The sequence below is a fragment of the Narcine bancroftii genome, chromosome 1, assembly GCF_036971445.1.
Source record: "Narcine bancroftii isolate sNarBan1 chromosome 1, sNarBan1.hap1, whole genome shotgun sequence".
In the NCBI taxonomy this organism is placed as follows: domain Eukaryota; kingdom Metazoa; phylum Chordata; class Chondrichthyes; order Torpediniformes; family Narcinidae; genus Narcine; species Narcine bancroftii.
This window is the reverse complement of record NC_091469.1, coordinates 240208589-240229204: the sequence shown is the minus strand read 5'-3', so window position 1 is coordinate 240229204 and position 20616 is coordinate 240208589. Positions and strand designations below refer to the sequence as shown.

The 20616-nt window shown below is 41.7% G+C and overlaps 1 protein-coding gene across 1 annotated transcript in view; it reads left to right on the top strand.

Moving 5' to 3' along the window:
- The first annotated feature begins 358 nt into the window (after positions 1–358).
- LOC138740657 (zinc finger protein 474-like) overlaps positions 359–20616 on the top strand; it is a 35581-nt gene continuing 15323 nt past the window's right edge. Inside the window, exons 1-3 of the mRNA XM_069893626.1 lie at positions 359–478; positions 15005–15712; positions 17700–17880. Of these exons, the coding sequence (XP_069749727.1) occupies positions 15359–15712; positions 17700–17880 (535 nt within the window). The 5' untranslated portion in view covers positions 359–478; positions 15005–15358. The remainder of the gene's footprint in view (positions 479–15004; positions 15713–17699; positions 17881–20616) is intronic.

Here is a 20616-nt window from a genome sequence, read left to right as displayed (position 1 = left end):
AGAAACATCACACTCCCTATCAGTTTATATCAAATAACAAGCAAGCATTATAAATCTGCACATATCCTAAAGAACAAACCACATTCATTTATTGAATCATGAAGTAGTTCATGGACAAAACAAACCCATCTAAGAACAAATCTGTTGGTAAACAAGAATGCTGCTTCCTGTTAAGGTAACTATAGTATGTTTGCCAACTTTTTGGAGAAGTCTTTTGAAGCATTCTCCATTTCTCCGCACCCTGCACACCCTGAATAACTATGCGTAATGTGTTGCTAGGAAACAACAAAGTTCTTCGAGCGTTGACCTGGAAGCTACAATGGTTGTCATGGTTGCAGTGGAACGCTTTTTGACTGTGCCTGGTGAACTGAGCTGATGGGATCCAGTGGCAGACTGCATCTGTTTGCCATGGGAAACAGGGAGGCAATGACTGGAAGCTGACAGTGATGTATGATCAATGAACTACACAAGGAGCAAGGTTAGTAATCTGTGAGCACGTACAGTAAAATATTAAATACCTTGAGTGGTAATAGAACCATAGAACATTACAGCACAGAAAACAGGCCCTTCTAGTCTGTGCCAAACTATTATTCTGCCTCGTCGCAATGACCTGCACCCAGTCCATAGCCCTCCATAACCCTCCCATCCATGTACCTGACCAAATGTTTCTTAAATGTGAAAACTGAGCTTACATTTACCACTTCAGCTGGCAACTCTTTCCACACTCCCACTACTCTGTGTGAAGAAGCTCTCCCTAGTGCTCTCCCTAAACCTTCCCCCTTTCACCCTCAGCCAATGTCCTCTGGTTTGTATCTCACCCACCCTCAGAGGAAAAAGCCTACTTGCATTTAGTCTGTCTATACCCCTCATAATTTTGTTCAATTAAAAATCCTCTCACTCTTCTACGCTCCAAGGAATAGTCCTAACCTGTTTAACCTTTCCCTGTAAATCAGTTCCTAAAATCTCAGCAACATCCTAGTTTCTTTCCTACCACAAAGCTTCATATATTGGTACCTGATGACTCAAACCTTAGCCTGAAGTCTCATTCACAGAATAGCTGCAGTGAAGGGGGTGGGGGGAGGGGGCATTCAACCCATCATGTCTCTGGTGGCTCGATGCAAAGCCAATGTGTCCAGTTCCCACCCCTTTTCCTGCCCCATAACCCTGATCTACTTTTTCCCTTTTCAGATAATTATCACTTTTCTCCAGTAACTATTGCTTTTTAAGGCCATTGACTTTGTTCTAAATCAATGGTTCTCAACCTGTCTTTCCACTCCCATACCATTTTAAGCAATCCCTATGACACAGGTGCTCTGTGATTAGTAAGGGATTGCTTAAGGCGGTATGTGTGTGGAAAGAAAAAGTTTGAAAACCATGGTTTTAATTGTACCTAATTGACTTGTTATGTGCATGGTTTCAGAACTCCAAAGGAAATGGGCCAATGATCATTTTTCTCAAGCAAAATACCTCAGTAACAATTGGGTCTAGAGCAGTAATTCTCAACCTTCCTTTCCCACCCACAGACCATCTTAAGCAATCCTTTAGTAATCACAGAGCAATGATGGCTTAGGGATTACTTAAAGTGGTGTGTGAGAGGAAAGAAAAAGGATGAAAACCACAGATTTTTAGAGTCTTGATTGATTTTTAAATACCTCTGTCTGATCCACTCTCAACACATGAGAATTAACCCCAGCATCCAAAGTTTATCCATGTAAACAAAGTTTGCTCATCCCTTTAGTGTTTCTATTCTGCTCTATCTCAAATTCCTTCATATCCTTCCTGAGGTATGGTGCCAGAAACACAATTTGTGGCAAAAAAAAACCCAAGTTTTTACAATGTTATATCATGACTTCCATGCTCCTGTCAGAGAAAAAGCTCCCTCAGGTTTTCCTCAGAAGCCATGTTCTCTCATTCAAACAACATCCTATTAAATCACCTCTGCACCCACTCGAAAGCTTCTATATTCTTCCCATATGAGGTGACCAAAACTGAGTACAATTGGATATGTATCCAATATCAACCCTCTGTTTATTACCGGTCTCCTCATAGTTCACTATGAACCATAGAACGCAGCATTACAGAAAACATGTCATTCTAGTCTGGGCCAACCACTATTTCATTAGTCCCACTGACCAACTCCCATCCATGTATCTATCCAATCTATTTTTAAAAATTGAGATCAAGCCTACATTCACCACACAAGATGGCAGCTCATTCCACCCTCCCACCCTTCTCTGAGTGAAGAACTTTCCCCCAATATTCTCCCTAAACCACTCACATACCACTTTAAGTGTGATTAGGAAGGGATTGCTTAAGATGGTATGTGGGAGGAAAGAAAAAATTTGAAAACCACTGTTTTAATTGTACCTAATTGACTTGATATATGCTCGGTTAAACGGGCCGTCAAACACGCCAGGCTGAAGCGGCGACCTGACTGGGAGCCCATGACCTACACAACTGGATGAGATGGATTATGCTCTTCGAAGTCGGCGCCTGACTCAGTGGCTGCAGAGCCCCACTCCGATGGGCTGGCATGTAATAAAACAAGAATAATAATAAACAAAATTGATTTTAATCTGCCGTAAGGCAGACAAAGATTCGGCATCAGCAGAAATTGTCCAATACCCATTACTGTCAATGAAAAAGAACCAAAAGAGAGTCCACCCAAAATCAGTGAGTGTCCTGTATTTGCCTCCAGAACACAGCACCCCCACAGCCTTCACTGCCCATATAGACTTGGTTCCAAACTGTCAAAAACTCGAACTCCAGATTGAAATTTCTGACATGATCAGGACCCTTGATACCTAGTTTCCCTTCAGCCAGTCTCCAGCAGACCATAGCCTGGTGTGAGTCCTTTGACCACAGTCGCCAACAGCCCACAGCCTGCATGTGTTGATCGTCTCGAGTCACCAAAAGTCCACTATTCTGTAGGTTTTTTAACTGCAGAGGCACTCCACCGCCGTGGTCACTGTCCCCTCTGTTTCTCCATTTCAAACTCAGGGTGTGGTCTCCCAATTTTATGGTGCCCTGTGCCAGTCCTTTGCAACCCCTCGAGGCAACTGTTGAACACAGGCGCTGCCATTTTGGGCCCAGACCCCACGTCGCAAGATTTTAAATTATTCCACCGATGGCTCCTTTAACAGTCCATTTAAAGTCTGTACGGACATGCTGGTGGTTGGAGTTGGCAGCAGAACCCTGTGGAGGAGTGCTGTGTCTCCACTCCTGCTGTCTGTGGGTCCACCCCAATGACAGGTCTGCAGTTTTGTGTTTCATGTTCCATGTTTTGTGTTATCTGTAGATTTGGAAATTCTGCCCTGCAAGTCCAAGTGGGAAATATTACTAAGAATTACAATTCCCTCCATTTTAGTAAAGAAACATTCATTATCCAGCTGTTTCTTAGCAGGACTCTATCCATTTATTTCATGAGCTTCATTGATGACAATCGAATTTGCAGCACTTTATTAGCTGCCCTTTGAAAGTCCATGACAACTGCATAACAAACATCTCCCTTGCTGTTCATCTTCTCAAAAACTACAAACTGCCCCAAAAAGCCAAGTTAAACATAATTTATCATTGACAAATATATTTTTCAAATAATTCCCCACTCTAAGATTGATCTGGCTGGAAATAACCCTGCACCCTGTTGAAAAAAAAAACAGTGCTACATTTACAGTTCTCCAGTACTCAAGCACCACTTTTCAATCCTGACATTTACTGTCAAAAACATCTGCAATTTCCACCTCATCTTCCTCAGTGGCCAAGGATGTATCTCATTCCATACTCGCTTTCTAGGGACTATTTATCTCTTTTAAGCACAGCTAATCTTTTTTTTAGTATTTTGCCTTTAAAGGTTTTTAGCACATGCAGAATCTCAGAGACATCTTCCTCTCCTGACCACGCTGCAACTACTTCTCCTATGGCAGAGACCACTGCAAAATACTAACACAATTCTTTGGTTCGCTCTCTGCCTCCATTATTAGGTCTTAGACCAGCCCAGACCTACTCTTACAATTCATAGTTCACATACCTATTGAATATTTTGGATTCCCCTTTCTATTTGTAGTTAGTCTGTTCTCACATTTTCTCTCTATTCTTCTTGTTTATTTTTTAACTTTCCATCAGATAACTATAATTAATTGGTTGTCAATTCTGACTTCAACCTGAAATCTGACATAAACCATATTTTCCTGCTCTATTTCACAATCCACCCCATTGGCAATCCAAGAAGCTCTGGATTTTATTGCCCTAACACAGTGGTTCTCAAACTTCTTTCCACTCACATCCCACTTTGTATTCCCTATGCCGTAAGTGGTCTGTGATTAGTAAGGGATTGCTTAAGATGGGATGTGGGTGGAAAGAAAAAGTTTGAAAACCACTGTTTTAATCGTACTTAATTGACTCATTATGTGCATGGTTTCAGAACTCCAAAGGAAATGGGCCAATGACCATTTTGCTCAAGCAAAATATTTCAGTTACAATTGGGACTCGAGCAGTGATTCTCAACCATCCCTTCCCACCCACATCCCACCTTAAGCAATCCCTTTCTAATCACAGAGCACCAATGAATTAGGGATTACTTAAAGTGGGATGTGAGTGGAAAGAAAATGTGAGATCTACTGCCCTAACGTTTGCACTCATGAAATGTCACTACATTGTACTTCAGTCTCCTTATAAGTTGCTACTTTTCAATCACCCTTTTGCCTATCAATCATCAACTAACATCCACCTGCACTAGATCTCAGCTCATGCTGTTGATTCTCCAATTCACTTTTTAAAATCTTATCCCTGCCTTCTTCTATACTTCATCTTTTGATATCGTAAGCCTCATTGCATCTGCCTCCAGTGTGTGGCTAAGTACAAAAGTCAAAGCAACAACATCTGTGAGAAAGCCTTTTGGAATAGTGGTTGATTTGCCTTAATGACAGAGAACAGGAAGTCACGATGAATTCTTGTTTTTGGAGTGGACACAATGGCGTTTCCCATGGTTAATGTTGGTCTTGTGGATTTCCTATTTTCTGGTTTGGATATGCATGTACAGAGAATTTCAGTATGTGCAGAGGACATAAAAACTTTATAATGATTAATGAGTCAGATAGTGATAGACTTAAACATAGATGGCAAATAGAATGAATGGACATATGACAAATGTGTTTAATAGTGAAAGGTCCAAAGAATTGCATTTGGTTAGGAAGGAGAGTACATTTCTAAGTTGGTGAGTACAGAGAGTAGAATTGGACAAATCCTTGATAGTAGGAGAGAAAGATCATGAAGTGAGAAAAGTCTTCTAAAAAAGATGCATCAAGTAAGTGCAAAACCAAGTATGGGGTTCCATCAGAAACAGGGCATTGCACTAACCAGTCCATGCTGCCACCTTCTTCACTGGATCTTCCTGCAGAGTTTCATCACCCAAACCTATCATGTAATCTTCTATATTAACATAGAATATATATAAAGCATAGAAAAATACAGGCACAGTACAGGCTCTTCAGCCCTCAATGTTGTGCCAACCCATATATTCCTTCCAAAAAAAGCACTAAACCCTCCCTATTCCATAACCCTCTATTTTTCTTTCAACCATTTGTCTGTCTAAGAGGCTCTTAAATGCCCCCAATGTTTCAGACTCCACCAAGGCATTGCAGGAACCCACAACTCTAAGTGTAAAAAACTTACCCCTGATGTCTCCCCAAAACTTCCTTCCCACAACCTTTTACTTATGTCCTCTGGTGTTTGCTGATCCTGTCCTGGGAAACAGGTGCTGGCTGTCCACCCTGTCTATACCTCCCATAATCTTGTAGACCTCTATCAAATCTCCTCTCAATCTTCCATGCTCCAAAGTGAAAATTCCCAGTTCTGCTAACCCTTGCCTCATAAGGCTTGTTTCCCAATCCATGCAACATCCTAGTAAATCTCCTCTGCACCCTCTCCATAGCTTCACATCCTTCCTATAATGAGGTGACCAGAACTGAACACAATACTCTAAGTGTGGACTTACCAGAGATTTGTAGAGTTGCAACATGTCATCTCTACTTCTGAATTCAATCCACCTATTAATGAAGCCCAGCATTAATAGGCCTTCTTAACTATCCCATCAACCTGTGTGGCGACCTTGAGAGATGTATGGATTTGAACCCCTAAGATCCCTCTAGTTATCCAGACTTTTAAGTAACCGACCATTAACCCTGTACTCAACCTTCTGGTTTGTCCTTCCAAAATGTATCACCTCACACTTATTCAGATTGAAATGCATCTGCCACTTTCCCGCCCAACTCTGCATCCTGTCTATATCCTCTTGTAACCTTCAACAACCTTCAGCTCCATTCACAACTCCTCCAACCCTTCATGTCATCCTCAAATTTGCTGACCCATCCTTCCGCCTCTTCATAAAAATCACAAAGAGCAGGGGTCCAGAACAGATCTTTGCAGCCCTCCACTAGTCACCAACCTCCAAGCAAAATACTTTCCTTCTAATACTACTCTCTACTTTCTTCCTTCAAGCCAGTTTTTTATCTACACAGCCAAGGTTCCACTGATTCATGCCTCTTGACTTTCTGGATGAGTCTCTCATGGAGGATCTTGTCAAATGTCTTGATAAAATCCATGTAGACCACATCTACTGTCCTACCCTCATCAATTTCTTTTGTTATCTCCTCAAAAAACTCAATTAGACTTGTGAGACACGACCTTCCCTTCACAAAGACATGCTGACTATCCTTGAGTAGACTGGGCTTCTCCAAATGCTCATAGATCTTATCCTTAAGAATCCTCTCCATTAGTTTAAACTTTAAATTTAGTCATGCAGCATGGTAACAGGCCATTTTGGCCCACAAGTTCAGGCCGCCCAATTTACACCCAATTAACCTATAACCCCAGGTGCATTTTGAATGGTGGAAGAAAACTGGAGCCCCTGGGAAAACCCATGCAGACACATGGATAACGTACAAACAGCGTGGGATTTGACCCCTGATCCCGAACGCTGGCGCTGTAAAGGCATTGTGCTAACGGCTATGCCAAATTTGTACATCACTGGTGTAAGACTCACCTGTCTATAATTCCCAGGATTCTCCCTATTACCTTTTTTAAACAAGGGGACTACATTTGCCATTCTCCAGTCCTCTGGTACCTCCCCTGTGGGCAAAGCGGATTCAAAGATTATAGCTAATGCCCCAGCTAACGTTTCTCTCACTTCCCACAGCAGCCTGGGGTATATCTTGTCTGGTCCCAAGGACTTATCGATCTTGATGTTTTTATGAAGATCCAACACTTCCTCTTCCTTAATCTCCACATTGTCCAGCACACAGGCCTGTTCAATTTCGACCTCACCATGATCAAGGTCCTTTTCTCTTGTGAATACTGATGAAAAGTATTCATTTAAGACCTCACCAACTTCCTGTGCCTCCAAGCACATATTGTCTCCTTTATCCCCAACTTCTTTCTCGTCTTTCTCCTTAATTCTATGAGCCAAGACCTTTTTATGCCCCCTTCGAGCTCACCTAAGCCTTTTTTTAAGCTCCTTCCTGGCTACCATATACTTCTCTTGAGCCCTTCCTGTTTCCTGTTTCCTATATCCAATGTTTACTTCCTTCTTCCTCTTGACTAGTTGCCTGACATGTTTCATCAGCCATGGTTCCCTTTTCCTACTATCTTTTCCTTGTCCCAATGGGACAACCCTATCTTGAATCCTGCACGAGTGGTCCCTAAACTTCCTCCATATTAGTTCTGTGCTTTCACCCTTAAACAATTTGCAATTTATTCTTGCTAGTTCCTGCCTTATCCTTTCATAATAAACACATCCCAAATTAAGCACATTTCCATTGTGACTGCTTTTATCCTTTTCCATAGCTATGTTGAAGCTAAGGGAGTTGTGGTCACTCTGAACAAGATGCTCCCCCACTGAGAGCTCAGCCATCTGACCAGGTTCATTCCCTAGAACCAGATCTAGTATGACCTCTCCTCTAGTTGTCTGGTCCACATAATGTGTCAGAAATCCTTCTTGTACACATCTGACAAATTCAGCCCCATCTATCCCTCTTGCAGTCAGTAGGTTCCAGTCAATATTAGGGAAGTTGAAATCACGCATAACTATGATGCTGTATTGCCCGCACCATTCCAAAATCTGCCTGCTTCTCTGCTGCTCAGTGTCCTGAGGGCTATTTGGGGGCATATAGACCACTCCCAGCACAGTGATGGCTCCCTTCCTATTCCTGACTTCAACCCTCAATGAATCAGTGGACACTCCTTCTGCAGCGTCCTCCCTTTCTATAGTCATGATACTATCACTGACCAGCAATGCTATCCCCACTCCCACCCATGCTTTTCTACCTCCCATCCTATTCTTTTTAAAACACCTAAACCCCGGTACCTGCATCTACCAATCCTGCCCTTCCTCCAGCCAAGTTTCAGTAATGGCCACAACATCGTAGTTCCATGTATGGATCCATGTTCTAAGTTCATTCCCTTTGTTCCTAATATTCCTAGCACTGAAATAGACACATTTCAACCCCTCTAACTGGCTATCTATGTTTTGTCCCCTGCCTGTCCTTCCTCTCCAACTCAGAGCACATAATATCATGCTTTTGTCCTTCTACCCTAATTTCTGCCCTCACATTCTGTTTCCCACCCCTCTGCCAAACTAGTTTAAACCCTCCCCAAAAGCTTTAACAAACCTGCCCGCCAGGATATTGGTCCCCCTCCAGTTCAGGTGGAGCCCACCATTTAAGTACAGGTCAGACCTTCCCCAGAAGAGATTCTTCTCCTTCATATCTGATACGAGTTTAGATAAATGAAAGCAAGCGGATTAACTTCAAACCTAGTTTATTAAGTATATATATTGTGGATGCAAAGTTGCAGAACGTGACCATCAGAGTGCGCCAGCATAAAGAATTCCCCAGTACCTCAGTAACCTAGATATATAGGATATGAACACAGTGAGTGATCTACATCCCCTTTCCTTAGCTCATGCTCCATACCATGACAAAATTACCTTGTTAAACTTGAGTGCTTACAAAGTGTCAGAGAATCACCAATATTTAGCAGACACATTCAGTAAATGAAATGATAACCATATTAGGTGAGAAACGTAAGAAAGCACTCTACTACATGTAAACAATATGAATATCAATGACTCTAACGCAGTGGTTCTCAACCTTTTTCTTTCCATTCACATCCCACTTTAAGTAATCTTTACACCACTGGGTGTTCTGTGATTAGTAAGGGATTGCTTCAGGTGGGATGCGAATGGGAAGGGAAGGTTGAGAATCACTGCCCTAGACACAATTGTTACTGAAATATTTTGCTTGAGAAAAATTGTCATTGGCCCATTTCCTTTGGAGTTCTGAAACCATGCACATAATGAGTCAATTAGGTACGATAAAAATAGTGGTTTTCAAACTTTTTCTTTCCACCTTAAGCAATCCCTTACTAATCACAGACCACTTACGGCATAGGGAATACTTAAAGTGGTGTGCGAGTGGAAAGAAAAAGGTTGAGAACCACTGCCACAGAACATGGCCACCCCAGTGCAGCAGCATAAACAACTCCAGTAACCCGGATATACAGTATATAAACACAGCGACTGATCTACAACTTCCTTATCCATCCATTCCTTAAAATGTATCAAACCTATTCTCTTCACTCACTCCCTATGTTAGAAACCACTTTTTGGTTGAAAGAATTTCTTCTATACTCTATTTGATTGGTTGATAACTGCCTGCTCTCAATTGTCTCTTGTATTCTTCCCCAAATTTCCAATCAATCAAAACACTTTGTAACTTTAAAGACCTTGATTTTTTTTCATCCCTTGGTTTTCATTTCTCAAGGGAAAAGAAATTTTTCATATCATATGTTTATCTATGCATTTCTCATGACATCTTTGTAAAACTTTACTCCCTGCTCTTTTTATAAGACGACAACCAGAGCTGTTGTTTTACATGTAATTAAACAATGATTTAATACAGCATGACACAAAGTATTTTTTTGTTAATTTGCATCCTTCTCGAACCAAGCTTTATTGCTTGACTTGCTTTTTCTCCTGACCATGGTAACCTTTTTGGCCACTTCCAGTGACTCCAAGATTCATTGGCCTCTCTCCTGTACTTTCCAAGTAGGAAGTGCCATCTCTATCCTTCATAACAAAATGTAATAACTTACATTTATCTGTGCTGAATTTAATTGGCCAAATATTTGCACATTCGGCAAAGTATTTTTACCTCTGCCTTGGAGTTTATTACTACCTTCTCAGTTCTTCTATCCCGCCCACAATTTGGAATTATCTGCAAATTCAAAATAATTCTAATTAATATTCTTGGATCTAAATAATGAATATACATTGTAAACAGCAATAACCCCAAGACTGATTCTAATGGATCACCACTTCCTACTTCATTCTTTGTGAAGAGCACCCCTTTACTGTGTACTCTGCTTTTGTCCTGCAGCCAGCTTGCAATGAATTCATCTGCTTGTCTCCAGACTTTAGATTCTCTTATAGCCGTCTGCTACAATGAAGCACACACACTCCAAGTGTGGGAGGTTATGCTCTGGTTTTACTGAGGCTGGAACTGCTCCTTTTATACAGTTGGAGTTCCTGCCATTTGGTTGATTGGCTGACATCAGCCGCATGAATAACGAAAATGGGATTCCCGCCCGTGGGAACATTCTTGCATAGGAATACCCTTCTTCCCTAGCCTGGTGTTGCTCTGTTAGCTGGGCAGCCTGACTCACATCATTTTAGGGCTGCTGGTTTTGTATTGTCCCAGCTTCCAACCACGCTGGTTTGCTATGGTAGGGGTCACGTTAGTGAGTTATGCTGCTGTTTATTACCACGTGTTGTGCTGGCCCGATCTCCGCGGATGTGGGCCACCACATGACCCCCTCCCCAGAACTGATGCTACAGTTCATAGTGTCCGTGGATGCAGTCCCCAATGTCTTTGGTGGTCTGCCTCTGCGTCGAGGTGCTGGCATCTCTATGGGTTGTGTGCCGGCTTGAGCCTCTCTGCAGTGAAGACCTCTGGTTTGCCACCGATGTCCAGTTTGAAGGTGACCCACTTGTTCCAGATGACTCGGAAGGGGCTTTCGTAGGGCTTCTGTAGCAGTGGATGGTGTGGCCCTCTGCGCATGAACATGTACTCGCAGTCTTGGAGGTCTTTGGAGATGTTGAACTTGGCCTCCCCATGTCTGGAAGGTGGGGTCGGAGTCAGGTTACCAACCTTTTCACATAGACTGTCCAGGAAGGTGGTTGTATCCTCCTGTTGACCTTTAGCTGGTGGGATGAAATCCCCGGGGACCATGAGTGGAGTTCCGTAGACGAACTCGGTGGAGGATGTGAGGAGATCTTCCTTCAGGGCTGTATGAATCCCCAGCAGTGTCCATGGCAGTTCGTCCACCCAGTTGGACCTCTTGAGTTTGGTCATAAGGGTGGCCTTGAGGTGCCTGTGGAAGAGCTCCACCATCCCGTGGTATGCTGATATGTGGTAGCTGAGTGGCCCACAGGTTGGGAACATCGGTCCACAGGCTGGAGGTGAATTGTGCACCTCTGTTGGAAGTTATATGGCATGGTAGCCCAAACCTTGCTACCCAGGACCTGGTGGATGTGTCACCCATGGGAATTGCTTCTGGCTACTGGGTGAAACAGTCAACCACCATGAACAGGTAGCGGAAACCCTGTGAGACTGGTAAGAGCCCCATTATGTCCACATGAATGTGGTCAAACCTTTGTTCCGTTGGCTCGAAAGGCTGCAGGGGGACCTTGGTGTGCCACTGTACCTTAGCTGTTTGGCATTGTGTGCACATCTTGGCCCACCCATTGACTTGTTTCCACAACCCATGCCACGTGTACTTGCTGGCCACCAACCAGACTGTAGTCCTGATCGATAGATGTACCAGCCTATGGATGTAGTCGAATACTTGTCGCCTCCATGCCATTGGAATGATAGGTCGAATCTGTCCAGTGGCCACGTCGCACAGAAGATTGTGTTACCTGTGCTGACTGGGCTGTCCTGAAGCTGCAGCCCTGTGATGGAGTCCTGTACTGAGGTATCTCGTCATCCTGCTGCTGTGCCTCTGCCAGTGCCACGAAATCCAACATAAGCCAGAGAGTGGACGCACTGTCTTGACAAGGCATCTGCGACCTTGTTGTCTTTTCCCCAAGATGTGTCTCACATTGGTGGTGTACTCTGAGACATAAGACAAGTGTCTCTGCTCGTAGGCCGACCAGCAATCGGAGATCTTGGCCAGGGCCAATGTCAGTGGCTTGTGGTCCCTGAAAGCCCTTCCCTCTAGGAAGTACTGGAAGTGGCAGATGGCTAAGTACAATGCCAGCAGCCTTCTATTGAAAGCACTGTACTTTAGCCCAGGGGGCTGCAGATGTTTGCTGAAGAAAGCTAGTGGGTACTAACTTCCTTCTATCTGCTACTCCAGAACTCCACCAATCGCCATTTCTGAGGCATCAACTGTGAGAGCCATGGGTACATCTGACCTGGGGTGGGCCAGGAGCGCAGCGTTAACTTCCATGAACACTCGTGCGGAGTCATCATCCCAGGTCAAGTCCTTTGCCTTGCCAGTCATCAGGGTGAAGAGTGGGTGCTTGGTTCAAACCGCTGCAGGGATGAATCTGCAATAAAAGGTGACCATGCCCATGATCTCCTTTGGTCGTACTGGGTCTCGGGAGGTTGCAGATGGCCTCCACCTTGCTGGGTAGTGGTGTGGCCCTGCATTTGGAAATCCTGTGGCCCAGGAAGTAAATTGCATTTAGTCCAAACTGGCATTTAGCCAGGTTGATCATAAGGCCGAACTTAAGTAAGCGATTGTAGAAGTTTCAGAGGTGTTGTAGATGTTCCTGCCGGGTTCTGCTCGCCACCAGGATGTCATGTAAGTAGACAAAGGTGTCGCTCTTGGCCCACTACATCCATCTGTTGCTGGAAGGTTTGTGCCGTATTCTTGAACCCAAATGGCATCCTCAGGAACTTGAACAGCCCAAATAGAACAACATTGGCCATCTTGCAGATTTCATCAGGGTGCACTGCAATTTGGTGGTACCCTCGCACCAAGTCCACTTTGGAGAAAATTGTTGCTCCATGCAGGTTTGCCACAAAGTCCTGGATCTGCAGCATGGGGTAATGATCCAGAGTGGTGGCCTCATTGAGCCGGCAGTAGCCGCCGCATAGTCTCCACCCCCCAGATACTTTAGGCACCATGTGCAGGGGAGAAACCCATCGACTGTCTGACTGCCGAATGATGCCTAACTCCTCGAGCTTGTGGAACTCCTCTTTGGCCAGTTGGAGCTTCTCTGGGGGAAGTCGTCTTGCCCTTGCATGGAGACGTGGACCCTTGGTAATGATGTGATCCCTGACGCCGTGTTGGGGCACTTCCACCATGAACTGAGGGGAAAAGATTGCTGGGAACTCAGCTAGCACCTTGGAGAACTCGTCATCTGAGCTGTGGATGGAGTCTAGGTGCAATGCTGGGAGCCTGGTGCCCCTCAGTGCAAAGGTTTGGTCGTCTCTGTGTGTATTAGAATTAGAATCAGTGTCCTTAAAGTCCACTAGGAGGTTGTGGGCCCGCAGGAAGTCAGCTCCGAGGAGTGGTTGTTCCACTGTGGCCAGCGTGAACTCCCACAAGAAGTGACTGCCCCCAACTGCAGCTCGGCCCTACAAGTGCTGTTGGCAGCCCTCAATGCAGGGTTTGCTTGCCTGCATCTAATGTCCAACCCTATCAGGATCATCACACTGACCTCCAAGAAATTTCTTTCTGACAGGCATGTATAGGAGGCTCTCTCGATTACCAGCTGCCATGGCCATCAGTGATGGCTGGCCTTGTCATTTCCCTGGAACTCGCTGGGCTACCTGCATCAGCGGGCCTCGGAACCGATCTTTGATGGTAGAAGCATCATCTCTCCTTGGACTCATCCCTGCCGCTCCTTTCCAGGACTGGCCTTTGTCTGGTTGTGAGACCGTGACGAGCCCCACGGGAGCCGAGCACTTCTGTTTCTGCTTCCACAGAATGTCTGCCTGTGTTGCAATTTTCCGGGGGTCGCTGAAATCCGCATCAGCCAGGAGCAGTTGGATGTCCTCGGGCAGCTGTTCCAAAAATGCCTGCTCAAACATAATGCCGGGTTTGTGGTCTCCCAGGAGGGCTAGCATCTCGTTCTTGAATGCTGACGGGGATCTGTCCCCAAGCCCATCCAGGTGGAGCAGCTGTACCCCTCTCTCTTGCTGCAAGAGTCCAAAGGTCTCAGTCAATAGCTCTTTGAAGGTAGAGTAAGTGCATTTTGATGGTGGCCAGTGGATGAAGTTGGCCACTCTGTCTGCAGTCTATGGATCCAGGGTGCTGACCATGCGGTAATGCTGTGTGGTCTCCAATGCGATGTCCTGAATCTAGAACTGAGCCACATGATGGGTCAAACTGTCCAGAAGGTCGGGAGCTTGAGGCCAACTGCGCTGATCGCTTTACAATTGGGCTTTTTCACTGCATGAAAGGGTTCACTGTATTTATTCTGAGATTTCCTGTTTTTTGCTTATTCTTTGCCTATTCCTTGAAAAAAGGCTTGAGCCCGAATCGTTGGCAATTTATCTCGGCCTCCTATGGATGATGCAAGACCAGCTGATTTCCTCCCGCATTTCGGTGCGCTTTTACTCCAACCACAGCATCTGCAGATTTTCATGTTTCACTCTCCTCATCCTCAGGAAGACATCTGCTTGAAGATAAAAAAATAAAGAAATTGGTTGATACCTCAATTCATGTCCTAACATTTCCTCAATGTGTGATAAACAAAATCACAAAATATTAATAGGCAATACATATGTTATATACAAAATATGCTTTATCTTTTTGCTAATTTTAAACATTTCCAATTGATAATTAAAACCAATTTTATTTTCTCAACTGCTTAAACTGTGTTGAATAACTTTCCCTTACATTATTATTTGAGCATTTTTCTTATATGCAATTATTATATAAAGTACTGTTTCACAACAACATAACCTTTTAATTGAATTCTGTATCTGCTTTTCAGACATGGCCAATGAAGTCTCAGCTTTTCCTGACATGTATACCCACAAAAAAAGCATCACTTGACAAATTCATCCAAGTATAGATTATTGTCTTCTGCATGTGTGAATTGTGAAAAAAAACTATCTCCAGTTCTTCACAGGTTTAAAAGGAAGGAATCAGCTGAAAAGATAAGCTATAGGACATCTTCATTTAGAGCCTTAATTAACTCATTAAACATCTCCAAGGCTAACATCTAATCATGTGAAAACATCATATCCTATTGCATATCTGCAGCAAATTGACATCTAGCAATCAAGAATTTTAAAATCCTCAACACTTTCCATAACAAGATTAAAGGATTTGTAAACACAGAGCTATGTCCAAACTTCTGAGGGTTTGTTATATATGTGGCAAGCAATTTGGATTGCATTCAATCATCATTCATGAGCCTCAGTGCCTGGAGAAGTGGCGGATTGAGAATGAGAAGTTACCAAAACACCAACAAAGACCAAAACCCAAAAAAACAAAGACAATTAAAACAGATGGTTCACTTGACATTAATGCTTTAGATGTCACCGCATTCAAAAGTGCAAATGCCCAGTTTATACCCTGTGAAAAGTGTGGTCGAACATTCCGGCCTGATCGACTTGCTGTGCACCAGAGAAGCTGCAGGTCAAACGATGGGAGCGCATTGTCCAAAACTCCTCAACCAAGTACAAGTTACAAATCAGTAAGTGTGTCAATGCCATTTCTAGCTAGTACTTCAAATGGTTGTTCAAGAAGCAACAGCAGTACTGTGAGTGAGCAGTGGACAATAAACCTGATTCAGAAAGTAGAGACATGAAGCTGCTGAAGTTCATAAATAAAAGGTGGGCAAAGCCCCCTGTGGCTTGGAAGATAAGGATTTTAAGTTCAATATATTAATAGTCTGTGTGTCAATAACTTTTCAACAGTCTTGAATGATGGGCAGCTGGGCAGTGTGATATGGAATATTGGCTGTGGAGTTCTGTATGAATCAGCATTACTGGAAGATAGTAAATGGAGAGAGATTGGAGAGACTGAAATCAATTTGTATGTTTTGGTGTATGTCATTTCTAAATAATTATCATCAAATGCAAATCTGAGCTGAATGATAAAGTTTATTCCTCTTCTACTTTAAACAGAATTGGATGTAGATATGGAAGGGTTTTGGCATTCACAAAGTTGTGTAATGGTGAACTATTGAAAGTGCTTTTAACTCAATGTTGAGAAGTGCAAAGCCTTTGGTCCTTCTCAGTAAGTCATTTCAATTGCCACCAACTCCAACTCATTATTTGGTATCAATTCAAGCAACTTTGGTGCATGGGCACTGCTCTTTGCCCCTTCTATTTCCTTACATCATAGAAGTACTGAAATCCCAAAAAAAGAGGGAAATTAAAAAAAATCATACATGTCAGAAAAATGTCATTAGAGAAAACGAAAGGGAGAAACATTCCCCAGAACAAATTCATCCCAGTTTTAATAATGGAGTTTTCTATTAGTAAGAAATGTGAAGGATTAGAAAGAAGCAGTTCACACAGAGAACTGGATACTAAGAGCTATCACAGAACCAGCGACCAGTGTTCAAATCCAGCATTCTCTGTGAGGAGTTTTCAAACGTTCTCCCCGTGTCTGCGTGGCTGTCCTCCGGTAATCTGGTTTCCTCCCACCCTTCAAAACATACTGGGGCTGTCCAGTTGGTGAATTGGGTGTAATTGGGCGGCATGGTCTCATGACTGAAAGGGCCTGTTACCTTGTTGTATGTCCAACAAAATCACCAGCAATTTCCCATGGGACATGTTAATATATATTTTAATCACAATAAAAATGACAATACGGCTCAAGCACATTCCTGCTGAACCAGGAGTTTCCATGTCGACTGAGAACGTAATAATTTAATGTGTAACTTTTCTCCTCAACTAGGCAATAATAGTTGGACATAATTATACCAATCTGAAAATGATCCATTTTTTGTTAGTCAGTGATTCATGCCAATAGAATATCTGCAATACTGCGCGCTCTTGTGTAGCTATCATGTAACACCTTAATTAAAGTCTTCTGGAAATCCTGTGCCCTCTGTCTACATATTCCTCTTTATTGTACCTGGATGTGCTTCAGGTCCCTTTGGTATACCTGTGGCCAGGAAAAGTAAATGGCTTTGAGAAAATGATTTTTGTGAGTTCAGGAAGTAGTGCAAGAGATCTCTGAGGATACTGTCCTCAACATGTCCTCTTGCTGCTTCAAGATATCCATTCAGATTTTCTCAACATCCTATCTCCTTTCAAGTTGCTCTCTTCTGTAGATAAAAGCCAGGAAACTACAAAAAAACCCCAACCTTGTGCTTCTAGAATATGCCTTTTAATGTCATGCCATTTTTAATAAAGGAACACATTCTATGTAATTTGTTCCTACAACAATGTGGAACAGTTTCTCTGAATATGATTTGAACCCATGGCCTGGATCATCCTGACATGAGCACATTCATACCCTGGCATTTCCCCCCGCCCCCACCCCACTACTTCTAAAGGATTAGTTTGCATTAAGAAATGCAGCATAAGCAAATATATTAATGTATTCTTAACATTCCTAAGCAGTTTAGCACAGTTCAACATCCATGTTTTCAATTCCTTGTGCCTTTTGAAATATTTAATATATTTTAGTTTAGAATTCAATGACGTACATTCAACAATTGTCTCCAGCCACCAGCAGGTAGACGGCCACTAACAGTTTTCTGCTACATATGTGGTCGAGAATATGGAACTGCATCTATAAGCATCCATGAGCCTCAGTGCTTAAAAAAATGGCATATTGAAAATGATCTGCTTCCAAGACAACTCAGGAGGCCTGAACCCAAAAAACTGGAAGTCAGACCTATCAAGGGTAGGTACACATTTGTTGTAATTCTTTAGTTTCTCTTGTGGCATCATTATAAAAATATCCAGCAAAATGTCAGCAGTTTAAGTTTGATTCGGAATACTTTGTTGCAAACAGTCACCCTACATCAGTGGTTCTCAACCTTTTTCTTTCCACTCACATCCAATTTTAAGTCAACCCTTGCCATCGGTGCTCTGTGATTAGTAAGGGATTGCTTAAGGTGGGATGTGGGTGGGAAGGGAAGGTTGAGAATCACTGCTCTAGACCCAATTGTTTCTGAAATATTTTGCTGGAGAAAAATGGTCATTGGTCCATTTCCTTTGGAGTTTTGAAACCATGCACATAACGAGTCAATGAGGGTTGATTAAAACAGGGGTTTTCAAACATTTTCTTTCCACCCACATACCATCTTAAGCAATCCCTTACTAATCACAGAGCACCTATGGCATAGGGATTACTTAAAGTGGTGTGTGAGGGAAAAGACAAAGGTTTAGAACCACTGCTCTACTTTATGGAAAGTTCTCTCTGACATGCATGTCTTGTTTGTTACACTTCCCTTTCCTGATGTATACATCATTTATTTGGATGATTGGTTCAAATTAATATTTTCCTAGATCACTGGAATTTCCATCTCATTAAAGTGTAAACCTTGTTAACAGCAGAAGTAAAAGTAATTATACAAATTAACCTTCATAAATTTTTGCCTACACTTTTATCCTCAGTCTGTCAATTGTGGACAAAGTTTTGAAACATTTTTGAACATAGTACAGTACAGGCCCTTTGACCCAAAATGATGTGCCAACCTATATAAACACTCCATTATCAATCTAACCCAATCTAACCCTTCTCTCTTTCACTGTCTATAAAACCCATTTTTTTTACATTCAAGAGTGTCTTGAATTTCCCTGTTGTATCAGCCTCATCCACTAATCCTTTCTTTTTTTTAACTTTATTTAAGATTTTATAACATGAATAACATATAAGATTACATTAAAAAAAATTAAGAATAAAATAACAAAATTACAATACAATATCAGTAATCTAAATAAACTATACCCTCCCCAATAATTATTACACATTAATAACCCAACTCAAATTAGTCCAACCCCCCCTTTCCCCCCAAAATAAAGAGTGAAGAATTAATAAAGTTAATAATATATGTGAGAAAAAAACCCACTTACAAAAAAAAACAAAAACATAACCGATTAAAATACTAACAAAAAGAAAAGTAATTAATACTAAGATATCAGACTTAAAAAACATATTTAAATCAAACTTAAATGCATATATTTAACAAACGGAGTTAAGATGAAACATATATTTAACTCAAACTTAATATAAAAAATTAGTAAAGTTAGTAACATTATCTATCAAAAATTCTTAAACAATTCTTAATCAATTCTTAAAAAAAATTGTAGCATGAAAAAAAAGATGAAAAAAAACTTTCTCTATAGAAATAAACCTTCACCAAATATCAACTAACTTCACATCTATCATCATATTAGTCACATAAACCACCAGCTTAAAACAAAATTCAAATCTCACTAAGCATTGTACAATTCAATTTTAGTACTCTTCCACCATTTTTCCCTTTTACTCTTGAATAGTTATCCAATAAAAGCTCCAATACCACATTTAAATATCCCCAATCATTACGTTAAAATTCAGAAATCCAAATAATAAAAACACATCTACAACAAAATCTATATCTTCAACAAATGGAGCATAAACCACAAACAAAATTCAAGCCTCATTAAGAATTGTACAATTCAATTTATAACTTTCACCATTATTCCCTTTGTTCTATATCTAAAATAGCAAAACAATATACACCAGAATTACCACTCCTTTCAACTTAAAGTTAAAGAAAAAATATTAAAAAAAACTTATCCATCCCATTCACATTTAAATTTCAAATATTCCTTATCTACTGAATAAACTTTACAAAAAAAACTACATCAATTTTTAGTTTTTTAAACAATCAAATACTTTCTTATGCTTTTTTTTATAAACAAAAAAAACCCCTTCACTCTTTAATCTAATAATACAAAAAAAAAGGAAAAAAAAAACGGGTAGGAGGTTAAAAATACCCCCTCCCGTCTAAACCGCGCAATGCGGTAACTCCCAAAAAAAAAATGGGTGTAAGATAACTCACACGTAGCAGATGACTTTCAGGAAATACTGCCTATCCAGTTCTCTCCCCCAACTCTCACTTCATCTTAAACTAACATCATCATTATTTAATATCCCTTTTTTTAAAAAAAACATTAGAAAAAAAAAAGGGACAACTCTTCTTTTAATCCGCTCCAACTGCCGAGTCACCATTACAACCATTCCTTCTTGGAGCACGGCTCTTTTCTTCCATCTCTTGTCTCCTTAGAGATCGCGGCGGACTATGTCTCTGTTGAAATTGAGTAATTGGCAGCTCTTGAGCAAATGCAATAGCTTCCTTTGGAGAATCAAAGAACTTTGGTTGGCAACCATCTTGAAAAACCTTCAAAACAGCTGGATATCTAAAGGTTGCCTTGTAACCTTTCTTCCACAACAACTCTTTAGCAGGATTGAATTCCCGTCATTGGAACATAACTTCTTGACTCAAATCCGCATAGAAGAAAACTCGATTATTTTGAATCATCAAGGGTGATTTTCTCTGTTGTGCATTTCTAATAGCCACTCGTAAAATTATTTCTCTGTCGTAATAATTCAAGAAACGAACCAAAACAGGTCTTGGACTTTGACCTG